Consider the following 22891-nt stretch of genomic DNA (forward strand, 5'->3'; position numbering starts at 1 on the left):
CAGTTTTGAGACTTTCGGTCTGGGGAGGGAGATGAGGCTGGCCTTTGAGTTGAGAGCTACCTATAGCGCTAGCCAAGCATCGACAGCCTGCCAACATCTGGGGATCGTCGCCCCGGGAGCGCTCTTTAAGGTTATCGATAAGCCCCGTGCCCCGGTGCAACACATATTTATGCACAGGGGCCCAGGGGGGAACCACACCCATACGGATATATGTCTTGGCACTCCGTCGCATCTCCAAAAACTTTTTTTTCTTAGTCTTAGTGCCAGCAGGTATACTTCCTTCTTCAACTTAACTTGCACTTCGACACAGAATTTTGTCGCAAAATGATAAAATTCTTATAACAAACACTAGTATTCAAATAGACTGACGGTCGAGGTTATTTTTTACCATCCGACAATGTGGTCTACAACTTTTGGCGACCGTTCTCTGGCTGAATCTACTCTGCTGCGACAAGTTGTGCCGGCAGAACTTCTTCTCAACCTGCAAAGCCAAAATAACCAAATATATCTCGATACTCTATCGCGCGTTGCCCTCGATTCTCGCCTGACTTCCCTCGTATTCACCTCGTTCGAACCCATATTCCCAGATATCCTATCGAGATGGACCGGCTTCACGACTCCCCAAGAGTTCGCCCAAGGACTCGCAAAACTCTTGCCAGTAGCACCATATTTGGTCCCATACGCTGAACATTACCTTCTAGGCGACGGAACCAGGACTTTCTCTTCACTGTATCAAAACCAATCGACTTCGTTGCCACAGATATTCACAGAAAATCTTCATAGTCTGTCTGTCGAATCCATCCAGACAACTCTCTTGGCCCTCTTAAGACTTTTGAAATTCAATTTTTCACTTTTTTCACCGTTAGCACGCCTCGAGCATATATGGTCGCTACTTGAGCATCCTTCTGTGGTTGTTAGATATTTAAGTCTTCAAATTGCCGTTCTTTATCTCAACATAGCGGATAGTGCGTTTGAAGAACTGTTGGTTAAGCATTGTGGAACTGAGCCAATTGTTGGCGTAATAGACGGTGTTTCGGTGGACTTTAAATATTTTTGGTAAGGAACATCTTCATTCTATGGCAATATATGGTCATCTCTTCTGACTTACAATATTTGTAAACTTTAGGACCGATGAAGCACGACGATTAGACTTGCTCCAATCGACACTTGAATCAGTTAGAGTTCGATCCGCTGAGAATGTATCTCATGGAAGGGCGATTTCTACGACCGATACTTCCCCTTCGATTGTTTCCGTAGCTGGAATACAATTCCTTCGCCTCCCGGAAAGCGAACGAGATCCAGAAGGTCATGTCGAAACTTCAACTGCTCTGCGAAATCTTAGCGACTTGGCGACCGCCGTCCGCACAGGCGACCCAGTTCTGATCCAAGGCAGACAAGGCAGCGGAAAGACCCACTATGTTCACCATATTGCGAAACTGCTTGGAAATGCGAAGTCTTTGATATCCATACATTTGGGCAAACAGACTGATACAAAACTGCTATTGGGAACATATGTTTCATCGGAACCGCCAGGCACTTTCAAATGGAAACCGGGTGTTCTGACTACTGCTGTCAAAGAAGGCCGATGGATTTTGATAGAGGATCTAGATCAAGCGCCCAATGAAGTTCTCAGTCTTCTTATTCCTCTGATGCAGCGTAGAACCTTGTTCATACCGAATCGAGCTGAAACGATTGTCGCACCCTCCAATTTTCGACTAATAGCTACCGTTCGTACTTTTGATGGCCTGCGAGATGGTGCCGATTCTCTCCCACCGAATCTGAGTACCGTCGGTATCAGATTATGGCGGCGTGTGTCAATCCGACAACCGTCCCAGGATGAGATTGTCGCTTTCATTAATGCCCGTTACCCTTCTTTATCGCCCTTCTCAACAATCCTTGTGAAAGTATATGATTCTGTACGAACTATACAATCATCGCCTACGAGAGATAGGCTGTTTCGCGGGCCTTCTCTTCGACAGATTGGATTAAGAGAATTACTGAATTGGTGCAATCGCATTGACCTCCACTTGCAGCTGCGACCCGCGGACTCGAGATCTGGTGTTGTGTCTGAATATCTACTTGACATGATATTTATCGAGGCCATGGATTGCTTTGCAGGGCAATATTCTGACAATAAGCAAGAGAAAACCATCAGCAATTGCGTAGCACATGGGATAAATCTGGATTTAGCCCGTGAAGCTTACCTTACGGAAGGCTACCTGCCAACGTACCAAAACGACACAAACCAGGTTTTGATTGGAAGATCAAGGATTTCGAAGAGACCTCAACCAAAGGGCGACTATTATCGAAAGGGAAAACCGAAAAGCATGCCATATGCGATGCATAAATACGCCCTGCGTCTTCTCGAACGAGTCTCCATCTGCGTGAACACAGCGGAACCGGTGCTTTTGGTCGGAGAGACAGGAACCGGAAAAACGACGGCCGTGCAGCATCTCGCGAACCTACTGAACGTCAAGTTGACGGTTCACAACTTCTCGCAGCAAACGGAAAGCAGTGATTTAATGGGTGGGTTCCAGCCGATGGATTTATCACGGATGGGCATGGAGATGGCAACGAGTTTCGATTCCCTGTTCCGGAGAACATTCCCTTCAAAGAAAAACTTGACTTTCCTGGAACAATTCGATCAAGCGGTCTTACACAAGCAGTGGAAGAAAGTCGTTCGGTTCTGGTTGAAAGCAATCGAGATGGCGAACAAGCACCTCGCTGTGTCAGCAGAGGATCAAGATCCAGAGGATGGAATTTTGAGCCCTAGGAAGCGCAGAAAGCTAGAGATCGGAAACCACATATCGATTGCGGCTGAATGGGAAGCATTCATCGCACGGGTCTCTTCTTTCGATACACAGTTGAAGAGTTCGCCCCAGCAAGCTATATTTAACTTCGTCGAAGGTCTTCTCGTTAAAGCGGTCCGCAATGGAGAATGGGTTTTACTGGATGAGTTGAACTTGGCTGCCCCGGAGACCTTGGAATCGATTGCGGACCTTATGAACGATGCTGGATCCCGATCTATGCTACTCCTCGAGAAAGGTGGCGTCGAAAGGATATACGCCCATCCGGATTTCCGCATATTCGGCTGTATGAATCCCGCAACTGATGTCGGAAAACGAGACTTACCCCAAGGCATCAGATCGAGGTTCACCGAATTCTATGTCCCCAACCCGGATGGTGAACGGGCAAATGTCCTTGCAATTGTGAAAGCATACTTGGAAAGCCATTGCGTGGGTGTTGAGCAACTTTTATCAAAGACGACCGACCTGTATCTCGACATTCGGACTATGGTGGATCAAAATCGACTGGTGGACGGAGCCGGACAGAAACCAGTGTACAGTATCCGTACCCTCGCCCGTACACTAGCGTACGTGGTTGAGATTGCGCCTGTGTACGGTATTCTAAGATCCCTTTACGAGGGATTCTGTATGGCATTTTTGACTTGCCTTGCGACTGAATCCGAAAGTTTACTCCACCGCCTCATCGAACAAAGGTTGCTTGCGGATCATGCGAATGCAAGAAGCCTCCTCAAACAGGTACCAAGGATGCCAACCCACGGGGACTATACGCAATTCAAACACTACTGGATGTTGAAAGGCCCTGCAGAAGTTCAAGAACAGCCGGACTACATCATTACGCCATACGTCGAAAGGAATCTTCTCAACCTTGTCCGCGCGGCTGCTACTCGAAAGTATCCGGTTCTCATTCAGGGACCTACGTCGAGTGGTAAAACGAGTATGATCAAGTTCTTAGCCAACAGGACTGGTCATAAGTTCGTCCGGATAAACAACCATGAGCATACCGATTTACAAGAGTATCTCGGCTCATATGTCTCTGATGCTTCCGGCTCTCTCAAGTTTCAGGAGGGAGCTCTTATCCAGGCGATGCGAACGGGATGTTGGGTGATCTTGGACGAGTTGAATCTTGCGCCTACGGATGTCCTCGAAGCACTGAATCGTTTGCTTGACGATAATCGAGAAATTCTTATACCAGAAACTCAGGAAGTTGTGCGACCCCATAAAGACTTTATGCTCTTCGCTACCCAAAATCCACCTGGGCTCTATGCTGGACGTAAAGCTCTTTCCAAGGCTTTCCGAAATCGATTTATTGAATTGCACTTCGACGATATCCCGCAAAACGAGTTGCAAGATATTCTGCAACAGAGAACACAAATTGCCCCTTCATTCGCAGCTAGGATCGTGACCGTCTACAATGAACTTTCAGTTCTTCGTCAATCATCCCGTCTTTTCGAACAAAAGCAGAGCTTTGCGACTCTGAGAGACTTGTTTAGGTGGGCTAACAGAGATGCTGTTACGAATGAAGAACTCGCGCAGAATGGCTACATGCTTCTTGTCGAGCGTGTGAGGAACCAAGATGAAAAATTGGCCGTCAAGAAAGTAATCGAAACCAAACTGCGAGTTCAAATTTCGGACGATGTTTTATATAGTAACCCTCCTCCTGATTTTGGCGGCAAAGGCGATGACGTCGTTTGGACGAAGGCCATGGCTCGACTGTATACACTGCTTGAACGGGCGATTGTGAAGAATGAACCTGTCCTTCTCGTAGGCGAAACTGGTTGCGGAAAGACAACTGTCTGCCAGTTGTTAGCTCTTGCACTCCGGAAAAACCTCGAGACCGTCAATGCACATATGAACACTGAGACCGGCGATATCATTGGTGCTTACCGACCGTTGAGAAATCGAGCAGAGGTCACACAGCAGTTGCTCCAAAGCTTGCAATATTTCTTTTCCACATACTTTTCCGACCTGCAAATTGAAGACGATCTGAAAGGGTTGCTTCGAGCCTATGATCAACTACAACCAGAATCTAAACGAGACATACCCCAAGAAGTTCTCAACCACATCCACGACGTACGCGCCCAAGCAAGTCAGCTTTTCGAATGGGTGGATGGAAGTCTAGTTGGCGCAATGAGGAAAGGTGACCTTTTCCTCCTCGACGAAATATCTTTAGCGGAGGACAGTGTCTTGGAAAGACTTAACAGCGTTCTTGAACCTGAACGAGAAATTTTCTTGGCCGAGAAAGGATATAAGGATGCTAAAATCACCGCTCACCCAGAGTTCCAGTTCTTTGCTACAATGAACCCAGGTGGCGACTATGGCAAAAAAGAACTATCTCCTGCTTTGCGAAATCGCTTCACTGAGATTTGGGTTCCTCCAATGTATGACTTCGACGATGTTCTTCAGATAACCGAAACTAAGTTGGTTCCAGCGTATAAAGAATATGCACCAGCGATGGTTAAGTTTGGCTTTTGGTTTAACCAGACTTTCCGGGTGGGTAAAGATGGATCGGTATCTATCAGAGACATCATCAGTTGGATCCAGTTCTGCAACAAGGTTGGGGGCGAACCTTTGGCCGTTGTCTTCCAGGGGGCCCTCATGGTCTACGTTGACACCCTCGGTTCCAATCCCGCAGCTCTTTTGTCTGTGCCGCTGGAGCAAGTTGAACTCGAGAGACAGAAATGTGTTTCTCATCTTTCCACTCTCCTTGGGAAACATTTTGACTTGATCTCCTTGGAAGCAACTACTGTTCAGGTCTCACCTGAAGCTTTCCAAGTTGGGGCCTTTGGACTCCCACGCACAATTTCGGACATGGGCAAGGTTCCTTTCGATTTCAATGCATCGACAACCAGTTTGAATGCAATGCGTGTCATGCGGGCAATGCAGCTATCCAAACCAATTCTTCTTGAAGGTGCACCAGGTGTCGGCAAGACAAGTTTGATTACCGCTCTAGCTGCCGTTGTCGGTATCCCTCTGGTTAGAATCAATCTTTCCGAGGAAACTGATATGATGGATTTGTTTGGGAGTGATGTCCCCGCTGAGAATGGCGCTGTTGGAACTTTCGTTTTCAGAGAAGCGCCTTTCCTACAGGCCATGCAAATCGGGCAATGGGTTCTCCTCGACGAAATGAATTTAGCGTCTCAGTCAGTGTTGGAAGGCCTAAACTCCTGCCTTGATCACCGGAAAACTGTCTATATCCCAGAGTTAGGGAAAACTTTCCACTGCCATCCAAACTTCAGGCTCTTCGCGGCACAGAACCCACACCATCAAGGAAATGGACGAAAGGGTCTACCGGCATCGTTTGTGAACAGATTCACTGTAGTATACATCCGTAGTCTTCAGCAAGAAGACTTATTGGCAATTTCCCAGCATACCTTCCCGGATTTTGACTCCGAGGACTATGCGAAGATTGTCGAGTTTTCGAGCCAGCTCTCTAGGGGCCTTACCCAGGACAAATCCTTCGGCGTATCTGGCGCTCCTTGGGAATTTAATCTTCGTGATACCTTGCGCTGGCTTGAAATCACTGCACGACAAACGTCATTACCCGCACGAAGGACCCTTGAACAATATTTCAGAGCTATCGTCAGTCACAGGTTTCGAACCGAGGAGGATGTATCCAAGGTCAACGCAATCTTCAGGAAGGTCTTTGGGTCGGAATTGAATATTGATATACAAGCCGGGTTCGTTAAGCTTTCTCCGAGTAATCTTCAAGTTGGAAATGCTTTGGGCGAGAGAAAGAAAACTCGAAACTCACAGAAAATCGACCGAGTGGAATTCCTGCCCCATCAACTTTCGATCTTGGAAACTATTCTGAATGGAATCAGCAACCGTTGGCCTTGTCTTTTGGTCGGCGCACCAGGTTCGGGGAAATCAAGCATGGTAGAAGTTCTAGCGAAGTCTGTCGGAGCGTATCTTGAAGTTATTCCACTCAATAACGATACGGAAACATCAGATGTTATCGGTGGCTATGAACAAGAGGATCCCTTCAGATTAGCAAGAACTGTCATGCAACAACTTCATGCCGATCTGGAAACACTTATTGTTGAATGCAGTCTCACTGGTGTCGGAGTTTCCCAAGCAGCTCTTGCGCTGGCGGACAGCTTGCATCGATGGGAGCCGAGTTATCAAAGTCTGGAGGGTGTTATCATTATGATACAAGCGACCTTAGAATCGTTTGCTTCATGTCCTTCTGAATGTCTTGTAAAGATCCAACAGCATCTTCAAACGCTTATGAAAGTAGCATCTGAGAAGGACCAGAAGAGCAGTGTATCGTTTGCATGGTACGATGGTGCTTTGGTCCGTGCTGTCGAAAACGGCCATTGGGTGATTTTGGACAATGCAAATCTTTGCAACCCATCGGTTCTGGATCGTATCAACTCCTTGCTTGAGACTAAAGGAGCTCTATTCCTCCATGAGCACACTTCTGCCGACGGTGGTGGTCGAGTTATCATTCCTCATCCGGACTTTAGACTTTTCTTGACCATGGATCCTCGCAATGGGGAATTGTCGAGGGCTATGCGCAACCGTTCCATCGAGATCTTCGTTCCGTCTCTGGAAGAGGATATTGAAGAGTGGGATCTAAGCCAGTCGAAGTTGCTGAACCTAGTTGATCAATCTACGGCAAGAACATTTACTAGGATTGACCATCTAGTTCGGCATGCACTTAACACCAACCCTGGGCATTTCGGTACTTGGCTGTACCATATTTTCGAAGAGGCTCCTATTCGTTTGGTTCCCGCGATATTCCCCTGGTTAGGGCAAAACCTGCCTAAGTTTAATGTCTCCCTCATCGAGGCTACCGATAAAGCAGTCGCTACATTTCAAGAAGTCAGAGGCCAGTCCGTGGGAAAGTTATTGCTCGAGTTTAAAACACGACTTTGCACTGAGCTTGGTCTTAATACTGAATTTATTGGGAATGAGGTGAGGATCTGAATCTAGTACAAACCAAATGAAAGCTACTAACACCGTATTAATAGTCACTACATGTGCTTTCTAATGTCCATATCTTGGGAACAAGCTACGGCCAAGTAGACTCAAGGAAGCTCGCAGCTCTCCTTAGCGACTTTTATGAAATTGCTCTATCATCTGCCAAGAGCCAAAGCCAATTGAGCAAAATAATTGATGTCCTAAAGAATCAACGACGTCTCCGAACGGCAATCAGTGAAAATGACGCCAAAGACGGGTTGCCAGACAATATTGACAAAGAAGCCCGCCTTGCACTGTTGGAATTCTTGTCGAACTTGAACCACACAATTTGGTCATGGCTTGGGCAAATAGGCCTCGATTACGCTGTATCGAACGTCAACCGAATGAATCCCACGCCGTTCTATGAACTCTTGCTGTTCCTAGGTTTCATCCTCGAGGGACGTGAACTTGATGGTTTAATCTTCCAAGCTTGCTCTGACAGAATCCAAGCTTTCATTAATACTATCTCTGGAGTCTGGCCGAACACTACAATGCATCAGATCCAACTTTCAATCCAGAGTTTGATCAGGGAGTACGGCCTAGGGTCTGGATTTTCTTGGATAAGACTATGGAAAGCTTTGCGGGTGCCGATGCCGCAGTCGGACGATGGAATGGCTTTCCTAAGACAACTGAAAGCCGTCGCACAGAGATTCGATGACGCCTCGCAAGGGATGATTCAGCCGAACGCACAAGTTTTGCAACTAAGGCTATCTTTCATGAAAGCTTTCGAACAAATAAGGACTTCTAGTTCTGCCAGCGACCTTCCGATCTCCGAGTTTGATGAAGCTGTTAGCTTGATTAGCAACTCGAGCGTTACTGCGGTGCATTCGTTCCGGAAAGGATTCGATATGATCTTGAGAATGCATTTACTCGCTAGTATGAACTCTACCATGCCAGGTTTGAAGGTAAGCGAATGAAGTTTGGTCTCTTTACAGTTGTTTTTCTTTATATTTTGCTAACTAGTACTAGACTGAGGATTTTACCGCCTTGAGCTATTACTCTCGCTACCCGACACACCAATTGTCCGGGCTCCTGGGCTACTTGGGTTTGAATAGTAAGACACCTGGAATATCTGGAAGGAGCTTATAGAAGCTAATTTGGAACCCGAAGGCACGCCGCAAAATCTCAAGTTTAACACTATCTTCGGTTTGACAACTCCCGTCGACTCACTTGACTTGAAGAAATTCCTCGCTTCAGACGAATATTACGGCTCCTTTCTTAAGAACATCTTGCAGACTAGGTCCGTTATTTCGCTCCCATGACTAGTTGAGAACTACTAATTCGTTCAACAGTGAACATGTTCAAGCAACCGATATCGGAGGTTATAGCACAATTCAATCGGACCTCTATGCCCTCGGAAAACATTACACTTTGGCCATAGCAAATACTACTACTCAATATTGGCGGGGATTTGATGACCTGCTCCTAAACAATATTTTTTCCGTAAGTGAATGCACGATATGACCAAACTATCTAGGGTACCATGCAAGACTAATTGTATAATAGATTTGCAATCTTCACCAAGAATTGTTCTCAAGCACCGAACTTTCGTCACTATCCGACGAGTCCTATTCGGCTGAATCTCTCCTAAAACTCCTTGAGTCTGAAAAGCAAAGCTCGGATGAACGATGGACCATCATAGTCTCAAATTTCCTAGTTCCATCGCTCAGAGCGTTGGTACAAGTAAAGCAGAAAGATGGTACCGAAAGGAGAAACCGTGGTCTGGCGTGGATTCAATACGCCATCGGCTGCCTCAAGCTTCTCGTCCCAGTACACCCTTATGATCCCGCGCTACAAGAACGACTGAATTACCAGCTTTTCCAATACAGACGACAGACCCTTCAAACTGAACTCTCAAGTCTAGAGGTAGTAACAGAAACATTAAACGGATCTCGAAATAACGCACGAACACGACGCCTGAGGCAGAAGATATCAACTGTAACCTGGGATACCAGCATTTCGTTGTTCCGACGATCTCAACAGACCAACTTTGAGCCACTGCGCCATCTTCTTCAGCGAACAGTTGCCCTCATCAATGGGCAACAGGTTCAGCGATTTATCAAAAATCTCGTTTCAGGTCACTCAGATGTGGTTGCGGCTGGCCAAGCTATCCGGGAAAATGTTAGACAAATTCTTCAACAGCTTGCCATTCAAGATGATGCTTTTGAGGATATAACAGTTATTGTGGCGGAGTTTGTTTCGGCGCTCGAGTTCGGAATTCTTATCGCCTGCGAAGCTGATACTCCGAGAACAAGTGGCTCACAATGCATCTTCACGCCAAATACCCTCTCCCCCACAGCTATATCTGAGAAGTTGGGGTCTAGGACTTCAAAAACAAGCGAGCCAGAGCTTCGATCACTCAGAGCTTTGGCTCTTAGATCCAAGGTTGAATGTTTGGCGTCCTTCACGGAGGCAGAATTCAAGCTTCTTGACACTACGTTCGCTCGTATCCTAAAACTGTGGGAGAGGAAGGAACGCGATGATGCTCGAGAACGAGAAGAGGCAACCAAGATGTACCACTTCAAGGGACTTGAAGTTGTCGATCCTGATAACGACGAGGCTGGTGTTGCGGAGATGTTCTCTGAAGGTACTGCGAAGGAGGATGCACCAAAGCCGAAGAATAACTTGGACGTCTCAGCACTAGCAAGACAGGTTTCCCAGTTACATGCTGCCATATTCGTCGGCACTTCGGCAGAAAATATTGATATTGCATCCCTCCAACGAGATTTCGGAAACCAGTTGAAAAAGTCTGACGAAGGTATTTACATTGCATCGGAGGAAATGGAGAGCTTTGTTCCTTCTATGGTGCTTGATATCTCAGACGCCGAAACCTGGCTGAACAGGTCGTCTAAATTTTCATTCAACTTTTATAAAGACGAAAACCCAACAGAAGTCCGAACTGTTGTTGAACTTCTGACTGGAATAAAAACTAGGATTACGGATCTGATAGCTCTCTGGCCGGAGAACGACATTTTGAGAGATATCAACGATAGAGCTACGGAAACTTTGGGACTACCGCTGAAAACACCCGTCAACAGCGTCTTAGCAAAGTTGGAGGGATTGCACGCAGCAGTCCATCAATGGGAGCAAGTGGCTAGCAAGGAATACTCTTTGACCTCCTACCAAGAAAATTTGACCAACCTCATTGTTGGCTGGAGAAAGCTAGAGTTACAGACATGGTCCAGCTTATTCACCCAAGAAGAAACATCTTCTCGAAACCGAGCGTCCACATGGTGGTTCCATATCTACAAAGCCGTTAAAACAGCAGTTGATGTTCAAGAAGACGATATATCCAACATCAGGGTTACTCTTGTAGAAACTTTGAATACTTTCCTGAGACAATCAAGCATTGGGGAGTTCCAAAGTCGGTTGAATTTGATCAAGGCAGTCTTAAAACAACTTGATTACAGTCCTTCAAGTCACGCCCAGACCCTCAAAGATACCGTCCAGAACGTCTACCAACTCCATCTTCAGTACCTCAAAGCTGCTGTCGAACACATTTCCACGGAGAGGACAAAACTTGAAAAGGATATGAGAGAAATAATCCTCTTGGCATCCTGGAAGGATACGAATGTCAACGCTTTGAAAGAATCGACCCGAAGGTCTCATTACCAGCTTTACAAAGTTGTCAAGAAATACAGAGCCGTTCTTTCTACTTCTGTTTCTACAGTAGCCAAGGTGGCTGATTTGAGCAAACTCGAGGTTTCCTCATTAATTATGCCTTCTCGGCTCTTTGAACAAGCATCTGACGTGGATAGGAGCCTTTGCGCGGCCTCTATAGCTAACTGGGAATCACGACCGGCAAGACATTCGAACATCGCATCGACAGTGACCAAAATGCAACAGATGTTCAGTTCTGCAGCGCCAACTGAATCCGCATGCTCTCTCGTCGACCAATTCTCAGATCACGTTCTACAACGCGCCCAAGAACTTCGAGACGCCACCCCATCGAAGCTGACAAAAGAGAATACAGTCGAAGTCCGAAGGCTCCAAGACGCTAAACGGAAGGCTGTTAGCGAAGCTCTTAAATCCCTTCGCCAGATGGGTTTCAAGTCAAATCTCAGTCAAAAAGAACTTGCGGGGCAATCCTCAATGGAACAAATCTTAGGGTTGGCCCCGGCTTTCGAAGGGAAATCTTTCCAAATGAGAATTGGGGAGATTGATGATATTCTTGTTGCAACACTTGATAATTTATCCAAGACTAGAGGGGTTATGATGAACCTTCCAGCTGATGTGCCGGTTCCTGATTTTGTTCGAGGGGCTAAGTACTTCGAACACGGTCTTTCTATGGTTGTCAATCAGAGAAAGACTCTTGCATCCCACTTGACTACTTTTCACCGTTTGGAAGAGCTTATTGGGTATCTGCTGGTTCTCTCTGAAGACCAGAGCGCTACAGTCTCAGCCCCAGCGACTATGTATGCTACATCGGACCCCAAAGCCCTTTCTCAAAGCCTAGGTTGGATACAAGCGAACATCCAGTTTGCCTTAAAGGTCGTTGAAGGCGAGGCCAAATTCGTCCCCGGAGATCACTACAGCGAACTTCAAGGAATTCTTTCGAAATGGGAAAAATGGGCCTCCGAGTCATCCAAATCACTTGCTGCTTGTCCAAAGACCTTCCCAAGTATCACTATGCCACAGAAAAATGATATCATTAGACAAATAGTCGAAGGATTTAAGGAGATACAAACTGAGTTCAGCACCTTCGGGAATGCAAACGTCAAATTACAACATATCGTTAACTATCTCCAACCTTGGATTCCTATGGGCCAGCAAGCTCCTACGAGAAACGGGGACGGTGTGCGCAAACTTACCGGCGAAACCTCTATTACCTCCGCTGACAATGAAATCCGGAACCTCTGTGATCTGATACTCGCAAAATTACAACCAGAGACACTCGACGAAAGTCTAGCAAAGAAAGTCGGCGGCTCAGACAAAACTGTCCTCCTCGAGCATGAGAAACTCCTCGCTTCACGAGCTTCATCCGATTCTGCCGCAATTGCTAATCAATTAGAAACCCTCGCCCCAAAACTGCGCGAAGCAATGGTAGATAATCCAGCTGCTCTTCGTTCACTCTTACGTTTGATGTCACCAATCATCATTGAATACGAGAGTATCTGCCGACGAGAGCTTCTACAACGTCTAGATTTCCATAGAAGCCTTTGCAGACTTACACATATTCTCTCGAACTTTGTGATAAGTATTGGAACAAATGGGTTCTGTGCTCCATCCGATGGTTCCGCAGAAGCCGGTGGACCCGGTCAAGTTGAGAGTGGTACTGGTCTCGGCGATGGAGAGGGAGAAGAGGATATTAGCAATGACATTGCACCAGACGAAGATCTATCGGAACTTGCCAATCAAAAAGAAGAAGGAAAACCAAAGGAGTATGATGCTCAGAAAAATGCGGTTGAGAATGATGATATTGACGGGTTATCGGAATCTGGAGATGAGAAGTCTGATGAGGAAGGAGATGGTGAAGAAGGAGAGGAGGAGGATGCTACGGATGAAATGGGTAAGGTTGATGATAGCCACGGACTTGATTCTCTCGACAAAGACTTCTGGGACAACCCGGCGGAAGAACCTAAGGAAGAGGTCGACGCAGGCGGTGATGGGAAACAAGAAGAAAATGCGACTTCCAACCAGGAAAAGTCAAAGAAGGACGAGAAGCAACAAAAAGATGCCAAGAATCTCGAGAACAAGGAAATGGAACTCGACGATGGCGATGGCGACGCCGTATCAGAGGCTGAAGCGGAAGATGAATCGGATGCCGTGGAAAACAAAAATACGGACAATATCAACGAACATATTCCGGAAGTTGAAAGACTTGACATATCAGATGATTTCAATCTTGACGAAATGGACCAAGGAGATGACGAGGAGGAAGATGATTTATCTGAAAGTGAAGAAGGAGAGGAAAATCCGCTCGATAAACCTCTCGACAGGACGGACCTTGACCGCCAGAATTCAGACGATGAAGAAGACGAGGAAATGGGCGATTATGATGCAGAGATGGCGGGCGAATTAAATGAAGTAGCGGAATCCGAAACCGAGGAGAAAGACAAAGATGCCGAAGGGGAAGGGGAAGAATCACTTCAACCCACTGAAGATTCTATCGAGGATGCTCAAAATGGTTCTACCGTCCCACCTAACGCGAAGGCAGCAGCAGCAAGTTCATCCGATGACATCGACAATGATAACTTGGATCCAACTTCGGCCCAAGAAAATATGGAAATGGATAACCAAAATGATACGGGCAAAGACAATTCAGCTTCTAACGCTGTTGACGGGAAAGGAGATTCTGGAAAAGCTGAATATCGGACAGGGCAAGGTCAAAGTGAAATGCAGCCAAAAGAACAACGGTTGGAAAACGGATTGAAGAAACTGGGAGACTTGCTAGAGAAGGTTCATCGTACTCCAATGGATATTTTGAACTCAGAAACAAGCCAAGGACCAAAGGATGATGTTCAAAATCTAGAGGTAAGCTATATCCAGTTTTTCTGTTTACGGCCCTTGCTGATATTGTTTTTTAGGAGCAAAAGCAATCCCAGTTCGAGCATGTCGGTGAAGATGACAAGAAACCAGCAACTCAAGCATTGGGTGCCGCTGCTACTGAAGAAGCGCATGCGATAGATGAGTCGATGGTTATAGATTCGGCACCTGATCAAACCGAGCCAACCGGGGAGGGCGACGAGGAAGTTGGTGATAATAACAATGTGGAGGGGACAGATGGGAAACTAGTCGAAGAACAAGGCGCCTTCCAAGAGGGACCCCAAGAAACTGAAGATACAGCGCCCAATGCCGCTTCGGACTCAAAGGAAGACCCCGAGGCCACTATGGAAGTCGACGCTCCCCGTCTGGTTGGCGATTCTAAGAACGAGAATTCAGAACCATTAGATATCGACATGGACTTAGACTCCGACGAGGCGGCCGAAGACCCAAGATCCCTAGAGCTTTCTTCCACATTATCAACGTACAACGAAGAAGCCCACTCCCTCTGGAAACTCTACGAGAACAAAACTAGAGTCCTCTCTCTTAGTCTCACCGAACAACTCCGCCTAATCCTCGAGCCCACATTATCCACCAAACTCCGCGGCGACTACCGTACCGGTAAAAGACTCAATATGAAGCGTATCATTCCTTACATCGCCTCGGATTACAAAAAGGACAAGATCTGGATGCGTCGCACCAAACCTTCAAAACGCCAATATCAAGTCATGATCGCGCTTGATGATTCAAAATCAATGTCCGAAAGCCGGTGTATAGAACTCACATTCGAATCTATCGCTTTAGTCGCCAGAGCCTTATCGCACCTAGAAGTCGGACAGATATCCATGGTTTCATTCGGAGAATCTACAAAACTTGTGCACCCCTTCGAACAACCGTTTACAGCACAATCCGGTGCCAATGTCTTCGCAGGATTAACATTCGGACAGACAAAAACAAATATGAGATCACTCGTCGACACATCCATCAGATTATTCCGTGAAGCAAGACAAACGAATTCACAGTCTGATCTATGGCAATTAGAACTCATCATTTCGGACGGTATCTGCGAAGATCACCAGGAGATTCAGCGACTGGTCAGGCTAGCGCACTTTGAGAAAATTGTACTAATATTTGTGATCATTGATGCTACTAGCGGTGCAATGAGTGGGGATACGAACGCAAAGGGTTCTTCCTCTATATTGGATATGAAGGAGGCGACATTTACAGATCAAGGGGACGGGAAAGGGCCGAAGTTACAGGTTAAGAGATATATGGATACTTTCCCATTTAACTATTACCTGATCATTCGCCGGATTGAGGATCTTCCGGGAATGCTTTCGACGGCGTTACGCCAGTGGTTCTCACAGGCAGCGGAAGCAAGCGGTTAGAAGATTTATTTTTGTTTTGTATATTATAAAGAACTTAGTTTAGACGGTTATGGCGTTACTTCATGTATAGTATTTAATTTCAAAAAGTTTTGGATTTGCGTTTACACGTTTGGTGAGCGAATGTGCGCGGGTGAATAATTTCCACGTATAGTAAGAATCATTAAAGAAGAAGGATCAGTGGATGTAGTACAGCAATCAGAGCTATCAGAAAAGACACTGAGCTGGCCGAAGAAATCATGACCCAAGAGAACAATACAGCAAGACAAACGTTGCGGTAAGGATCGTTCGGTAAAGGTACAAAAGAAACAAAACACTGGCAATCTGGTTCCTGTTTTTTAGAATAGTTTTCACCCACAATCCTAAAATCAATCTTACGTTCTAAGTTCCTCCCTTACTCGTCATCTTCCTCTTCCTCTTCGTCACTCTCATCCTCGTCTGCTTCTTGGAGCCAGGTCAGGAAGGGCTCTGCAGCGGCCTTTACTTTCTTGCTGGTAGCAGTATCAACGTATCGCTTATTCGCCTTGGCTCCCCACTTGAGGATGGCATCCTCGCTGATGATCTCCTTGTCATAGATCGGGAGGAGGATGTTGGGCATGGTGGAAATCAACTTGGGATATTGCTTTCCGACCAAACGCTCAATTCCACCCAAGAAAGCCTTCTCATGACGATCGCTAGCGACAAGCTTCTTCAGCAATCCAGCCCTTGGTCCAATCTGCTTGGCAACATTTTCGTCGAAGAGGGTCTGGGCAAGAACTTGGAGTGTCTTATGCTTGCGGTCGAGGCCCAACTCCGAAAGCTTCTTGTAGATCTCGATATCATCGACTTTGGCGACGCCACCAAGCAGCTTGGCTTGATCATCGAACCAAGTGGCGAATTGGTCGTAAGGGCCGCTTCCACCATCCTCTTCCTCGTCATCATCATTACCACCCATGGTCAATTTCTCGACGGCACTGGTGAGTTCGTTCTTCTGACGCTCCTTCATAGCCTTCTCGGAGGTATCAATGGTGAAAGCATCGACACCATCGCCAGCGCTGATATCCTTGGCGGCATCGGTGATACCACGAGTAAACTCGTCATCGGATCCGGCTTCGGCGTTGTACTGGTCGAGGTTGGAAGTTGGGACGACATGACCGTTTCCGTTCTTGCCGGCCTCTTCCTCGGAGTTGCTACCCTCCTTGATTTCCTCGCCGTTGGCCTTAGCCTTCCTCTTCTCCCTTTTGTCGTTCCTCTCCTTCTTATCTTTCTTCTCCTTCTTGTCCTTCTGTGGTGGATTCTTCAGGATATAGCCAGAAAGCTTGAGGCGTGGGTCGACCAGGGTACGTTGACCGCAGGCCTTGCAGTTTCGGATGATGTTCTGATCCTTGCTGATGGAAAGATCGGTTTCTGGGTTCAGGCACTGCTTGCAGAGGACGAACTTGGTGATGAAACCATCGAGCAATTCCTGGAGCTTAGTGGCCTCGTGAGCACCGTTTATTATCCAGCGTTCATGGTCACCAGCGTTGGTCTGAGCACCAAGCTCGAACCCGAAGTACTTGACGACATAGACAGGAGGGCGAGCCAAGGAATTGGCAACGCTCGGGAGGTTGACAATGACGCTCTTGATACCGTTACCTTTACCCTCAATCTGTAATCCTGTTAGTCACTAGAGCCCCATATATATAAGAAAACGAGCGGGAAAGAGGCTGTTTACCTTAGACTGGAGCTTCTCCATTTTGTAACGGTAAAAAGGGTCGGTGACATCCCGTCTGATATTCACAGTCTATCCGTGGCATCCAAATTAGTATTTCCATGACTAATGGCAATATCGCCCCACCAGAAAAAAAACCGTCGGGTGAACTTACAGCCATCTTGACGGTACAAATATAGGATTATCAGGTACGTAAAAGCGGTCCGGTTCGTATAGGAATGATAACTCTAGCAATCCAAGATGACATGCGAGACACCTAGAATGAAGGTAGGTTAGCAACTGCTCTACAGAAATGATAGTTTGCTCGAGTCTGCCTAGGGAAATGGAAGAAGAAAAACTCACTTCGATAGAAATCGTCAAGTATCTGTGTACTGCTGCCGAAAACGAGGCTACCGGTGCAGTTTTGGGGGGTTGTTGATTATTCAAAACTGTAAGGCTCTTTTTAACCACTACAAAAAATTTGCAAACGCTTCCGACAAGTCTTGGTCGGATTCCAACTGGAATTGCAAAATGATGGTGATGAAAAGGTCCTTGGGTGCAAATGCATGAACAATCTTCGCGGACAGAGAAGTCCCCGCTTAGTTCTAGTGAGGGTTTCTTGGGTGGTAGTGCTGTAAAAAGAGAAGAGAAAAAAAAACACTTGTATAATTCTTCTCTCAGGGTCTCTTTCACAGTCTGGATCCTTGCTTTCAGACGACGGTATTAGTATCGGCAGAGGATGCAAGTGAGCGCTGTTGGAGGAGCCTGCAGTTCGGTTTTATGGCTTCTGCTGATTGCGGTGGTGGTGAAGTGGAGATGGAGTGGAGAGAGGTTCTGTGGATGGCCAGGTGGTGTGTTAGTAAGTACAAAAAATTTTTCAGAGGCAAAAATAGGTCCAAGTAAAACACCTCAAACAAAGCTGCTGGGCAAACAGTGCAGGATGGAACAGTTCACAGAGAACAAACCTTCGATCCGGCACGGTTACAGAGAACAAGTCCCTGGTTTTCCTCTTCGATGAGGAGTTAGACGGTTATCGTTGTTCCCTTAGAGTTTTCGGTGGTCTGTGGAGGTAAGAAGGAGAAGAAGGAGAAGAATACAGGATCAGAAATTGTTTCATGCAGAAATTCTTGAACTACTTCACATGGCTTAGTCACAGTCGAGTCAAGTCGGTATTTCTATTTTAGCAGCTAACTGCTTAGTTGACTGGCAAGCCAGGGGCATTATTGTTTTCTCTGCATGCCGCCCGCCCCGATATTCACCAAGTAGTATACACAGGTAACTAGCGGCCATTCCACGCCGTCCTTGCAGGTTCCAGAACCGCAGACGGGCGGGTTTAAAGACGGTCTTAACGGCGCCATAGTGCGGAGCTGCTAGCCCCAGTTTCAAGGCAGCATTATGCACCCACTAAACCCAGTCCTTACGTCCAACCAACTCGGGGTTGCCGGCTGACATCGACATCCGATAGACCCTGATATATCCTTACCTTATATTTAGGTACTTACTAAGTACCTAAGTACCTGTAGAGGATCCTTTTGAGCGTGAACCTGCTATACATGTACTTACGTACAGCACGCTCATGAATTCTAATACAGAAATACAACAAAGTCAACACGACTCCCCGAGGCTCTCCATTCTATCCAGGGTATCCATGCACCAGCGAGCTTATTTTTCTAATTGCAATCTGGTCCGCCTTTGAATTCTATTCAGGCTACGGGACTATAAAACACCATAGTTTATTTTTATGATAATTCAACGCCGATAGAAGTATACGCTCATCAATATATATAAAGAAACGGATTATCGATGATTCGAAGCCGATCGCAGATTACCACTGACGATAGCCCTTCGTGATTCACATGGTTTTACCATCCCGCCACTCGATCTCATGCTCGCCGAACACAAATATGCATATGCATCATGCACCTAGACCTATCTGTACCAGCCAACAGAAACAATTAAACGGCCTCCTCAACTCGAAGATATAAAGTTCGTAGAATTTACATCTCCAGCGAACCTATCCCTGGTTGCATGCACAAACCTCTTCTCATCCTTCACCGAATTCAGGATGAACCAAGCATCCTTCTTTGTCATTAATCCCTGCAGTTGCCCATGGTATTGGAATAGCAGGTACCTCAGTCCGAGATCTTGGAACAATGATGTTGCTAGCATCAGTGAGCTTCTCGCTGGAAGCGTCATCGGTGTATGGTCCATCCATGGTCGCATGTCGAGAGAATTCTCAGACACGGTCCCGATTAAAGCAGAACCCCCGAAGTGACATTCCGTTGTTCGAGGTAAATTTCTAGCCTTGTCGATAGCGTACCGAAGCTCGGTTCTAGAAATGTAGCCTAGAAGCAAGGCATCCCTAGCGTCTGCCACGACGGGAAATCCTTTGTAGGGTTGGGTGTGGAGTAAATCATCTAATACAATAGCATTTTTAGTAATTGTATCGAAGAATAGATAACCGAGTAATTTTAATCATACCTAAGGATGCGATTGTATGACCAATCGCCTCGATCACAACGGTATCTTCGAGTCTTGTCATGACTTGTGAAACCAGTAGATCGGGAACTGGCTCTTCGCGGTTATCCAAGAACGGGTATTCCTGGAAATTTATCCAGGCCTCGTAGATTCCTTTGCGATCAAATGCATCTCCAACCCATTTGCTAATCAATACTGCCACCATGATCGGTAGTACATAAGTCAGAGCTCCGGTCAACTCGAACATAATGACAACGATCGAAACTAGAGAGGGGATAAATCGTTAGCCAATTGGAAACAAAAGAAAGGCTGTGATTCGTTTTCTCCGATTACCTGTCATTCGAGTAACACCTCCGACAGCCGATGCGGCTCCTACGATTGCGTAGACACCGGGCGTAATGCATTGAACATCCGGTTCACAGGACCTTAACATCCAAGCCGTGGGATTGTTTCTCTGCCAGACTTGAACAACCATGCCCATGGCTCGTCCATACAGAGCACCAATTCCCATTGAAGGGAGTAAAATTCCTGCAGGGATCTGTAGTCCAAACGTAAAAGAAGCAAGTATCATCCCTAGCACGGAGGCTAAGATCAGGAGTGACACTGGACCAGCGGTCTTTCCGTCTCTATTCACAACGTTAATACCACGTGCAAGATGAATTTTTGAAACGGAACATACTGGCAGATGTCCAAGATGTCATCATTTGTAGCACTGCACTCCTGGAAGAGATTGGCAACGAGTTCAGATACTTGAGCCCTCATCAATACATTCGGATAATTGATCAGAGCAGACGCGAGGGCGACTACAAAGACCTCGAGAACCGGGAAAGATTTCACCCAAGTCCTCCTTCGAAGCCCGGCTATGAAGATGTTGACTTTAATGAAAAGACCACCGTATAGTCCCTAAGAATTAAAACACGGGCTGTTTAGAATCAACTTGCCCCAAGAGTGTTCCCGCAGTACTCACCCCCATTATGCCCAAAACACAGAACGGGATTAGCTCAAAGTCGTGCCACCCTCGAGTGAATATAACTTGGTACATGACCAGTTTTTCCGTCCTAAATGGGTTCATAAACTGATCCCATTCGTTAGCTCAAATATGGACCTAAAATCAAGATTCCAAACCTAACCTGTAGTGTAACAGCCGCCACCATAGCACAGACGAAGCTCTGCCACATAGTCTTGTCTGGGAAGTAGTATGAAACCTGCTCCAAACTGAACAGGACGCCTCCAATCGGCGACCCGAAAGCCACCGATATCCCTGCAGCTGCAGCTGCAGACAGGATCTCTCGCTTACGAGCTTCATTTTGACTGATAGAATGGAACGGCTTCATGAGGATATTGGCACAGCTGCAAGCCACGTGTACCAAGGGGCCTTCCTTTCCAAGCCATAAACCTGAGGCGACCGACAGACACTGTCCAGCCGTTAGCCAACATCGCTAAGCATACCGTTTATACGCGACCTACCAAGCCGAGGGATTTTATAAGCAAAGTCCATCCGCCCATAAATCGGCGAATGACGAACCCACCCAGTACGGTCTTTATCTCGGGGATACCGCTTTGACGAGCATATGGAGCATATCGTAGAACCAAAATGCATGCAGATAGGGCAAATATGACCTACCACCGCATCAGTATTCCATGTTATTGGCAACGGGCGAAGATGAGCTTACAGAGAATAAGATAAAAATTAGATATTGTACTACATATACTCCACCCGCAGGCCCAACGTGAAATAAATGTCCCCATGTTACCCAATCCTTGCATTGCTCCGTCGCTATCGAACAGTCAGTGGAGTTATTGCAGGCAGGCAGGCAGGGAACTCAAAATACGAACATTGGAGGCCCCAGCAGCAGAACGAGTGATTTAGATAAAAGGATGTTGTGCAGACACCAGTTTTTACGTCAGCTAGCCAGTTTCCAGCGATATCTATCGCCGCAGCAATAAACCCAACAGCCAACCCAGACAGTATAAGTACAATCCAAGCCTGGCTAGCATCCGCAAGTACCCTAAAGTACGTAGTGATCCCACCTCCACCGCGAAGAATCCGTAGCCGTAGCTGTTCAATCGTATATTCGTGAATCCAGTCTGTACGCATCCAACGTCAATAGTTCCATTCGGCGAGAGGCTGTAACGAGGTATAGAGCACCTATCGCAGTAAGATCATCGTATGCGACTCTCTGCCCGGGAGCTTCTGTAGACCAGTCCAGAAACCCCGGTTTATTGTCCAGCATTTGGCGGCTCGGTCCGGCATCTGGATCCTCGAAAGACTCTGTTGCATCGTCGGAAACCAGATGTATCGGGCTATGCCAGGTATTTGTATGGTTCCCCGCTACGCTGCGCGATCCTTCGCCAGCGAAGGACATTCCGTCCATTCAACGCGGTGAATACCTCCGCCAGTCGCGACTAGTTGCTGATAGTATCACGATAACCTAGCATTTACAGTATCGATTGCCTCGAGTAAGTTATATGCCGTTAAGGGGGCCCTTAAGAGGCTACAGCTGAGATCTGGATGTTAGCGTCGTTGGTTGTCGGTGCGACGTTGGATTTGAGCGAACGTGGCTCTCGGCGGTGGTACGAAGCAGCTAAAAAGATCGCCTGTACAGACTAGAAGTTTGTATCTTGAATGCAGCTTTCCAGGCCAGGATATCGCGGGAAATGATATTTTCGAGCGAATATCAAGAAATGTACGTAATGCAAGATCCACTTTATTAAAGTTGTTTGACACTTGGGACAGCCACCTGTGAGGGTGAGATCGTGGCCCTAATTATGCGGCCTTCACGCGACCGGTCTACATACAAATTAGCTGCCATCTTGGCCCGAAACCATGGCATATGGATCAGCTGGCTAGTCTGTTCATTGCAAATAGCTACCCCCGGCCTAGTCCAGAGGCGGCGCGAAGAAGCAGGCATGCATGAGACCGGGTTTGCCATGCTTTTCCGTAGAGGGCTATACGGATACTGTGGGGAACATTAGCCAGCAGGATACTGATAGATGAGGAAAGAGCAATGCAACAGTCGGATGAGCCAACGCCGTACGGTGCGGGGCCCCAGATTAGATTGGACCCCCCAGATATGCATGACGATTCGACGGTCCGAGCGATTGTA

The 22891-nt window shown here is 46.8% G+C and overlaps 3 protein-coding genes across 3 annotated transcripts; 1 reads left to right on the plus strand and 2 right to left on the minus strand.

Annotated features, from left to right (window-relative positions):
- Window positions 1-397: 397 nt before the first annotated feature.
- DFL_004009 (uncharacterized protein) lies at window positions 398-15640 on the plus strand (the record flags this gene model as incomplete). The annotated part of the gene is made up of 8 exons (XM_067633033.1): window positions 398-1056; window positions 1127-7724; window positions 7781-8674; window positions 8739-8823; window positions 8880-9009; window positions 9062-9212; window positions 9276-14243; window positions 14297-15640. 8 exons carry the CDS (start codon window positions 398-400, stop codon window positions 15638-15640), a joined length of 14829 nt encoding a protein of 4942 aa, XP_067491242.1.
- A 391-nt stretch (window positions 15641-16031) lies between these two features.
- Window positions 16032-17487, minus strand: DFL_004010 (uncharacterized protein; the record flags this gene model as incomplete). Its single annotated transcript, XM_067633035.1, has 3 exons — window positions 16032-17264; window positions 17331-17399; window positions 17482-17487. The coding sequence occupies 3 exons, from the start codon at window positions 17485-17487 to the stop codon at window positions 16032-16034; spliced, it is 1308 nt and encodes a 435-aa protein (XP_067491243.1).
- A 24-nt stretch (window positions 17488-17511) lies between these two features.
- On the minus strand, window positions 17512-22159 carry DFL_004011 (uncharacterized protein; the record flags this gene model as incomplete). Its single annotated transcript, XM_067633036.1, has 14 exons — window positions 17512-17583; window positions 17670-17765; window positions 18026-18140; window positions 18272-18304; window positions 19345-19723; window positions 19788-20048; window positions 20118-20410; window positions 20464-20687; window positions 20752-20859; window positions 20915-21199; window positions 21252-21404; window positions 21458-21561; window positions 21621-21872; window positions 21934-22159. The coding sequence occupies 14 exons, from the start codon at window positions 22157-22159 to the stop codon at window positions 17512-17514; spliced, it is 2601 nt and encodes an 866-aa protein (XP_067491244.1).
- Between the last annotated feature and the right edge of the window lie 732 nt (window positions 22160-22891).

The sequence above is a fragment of the Arthrobotrys flagrans genome (genome assembly GCF_004000055.1).
Source record: "Arthrobotrys flagrans strain CBS H-5679 chromosome Unknown unitig_0, whole genome shotgun sequence".
Lineage (NCBI taxonomy): Eukaryota > Fungi > Ascomycota > Orbiliomycetes > Orbiliales > Orbiliaceae > Arthrobotrys > Arthrobotrys flagrans.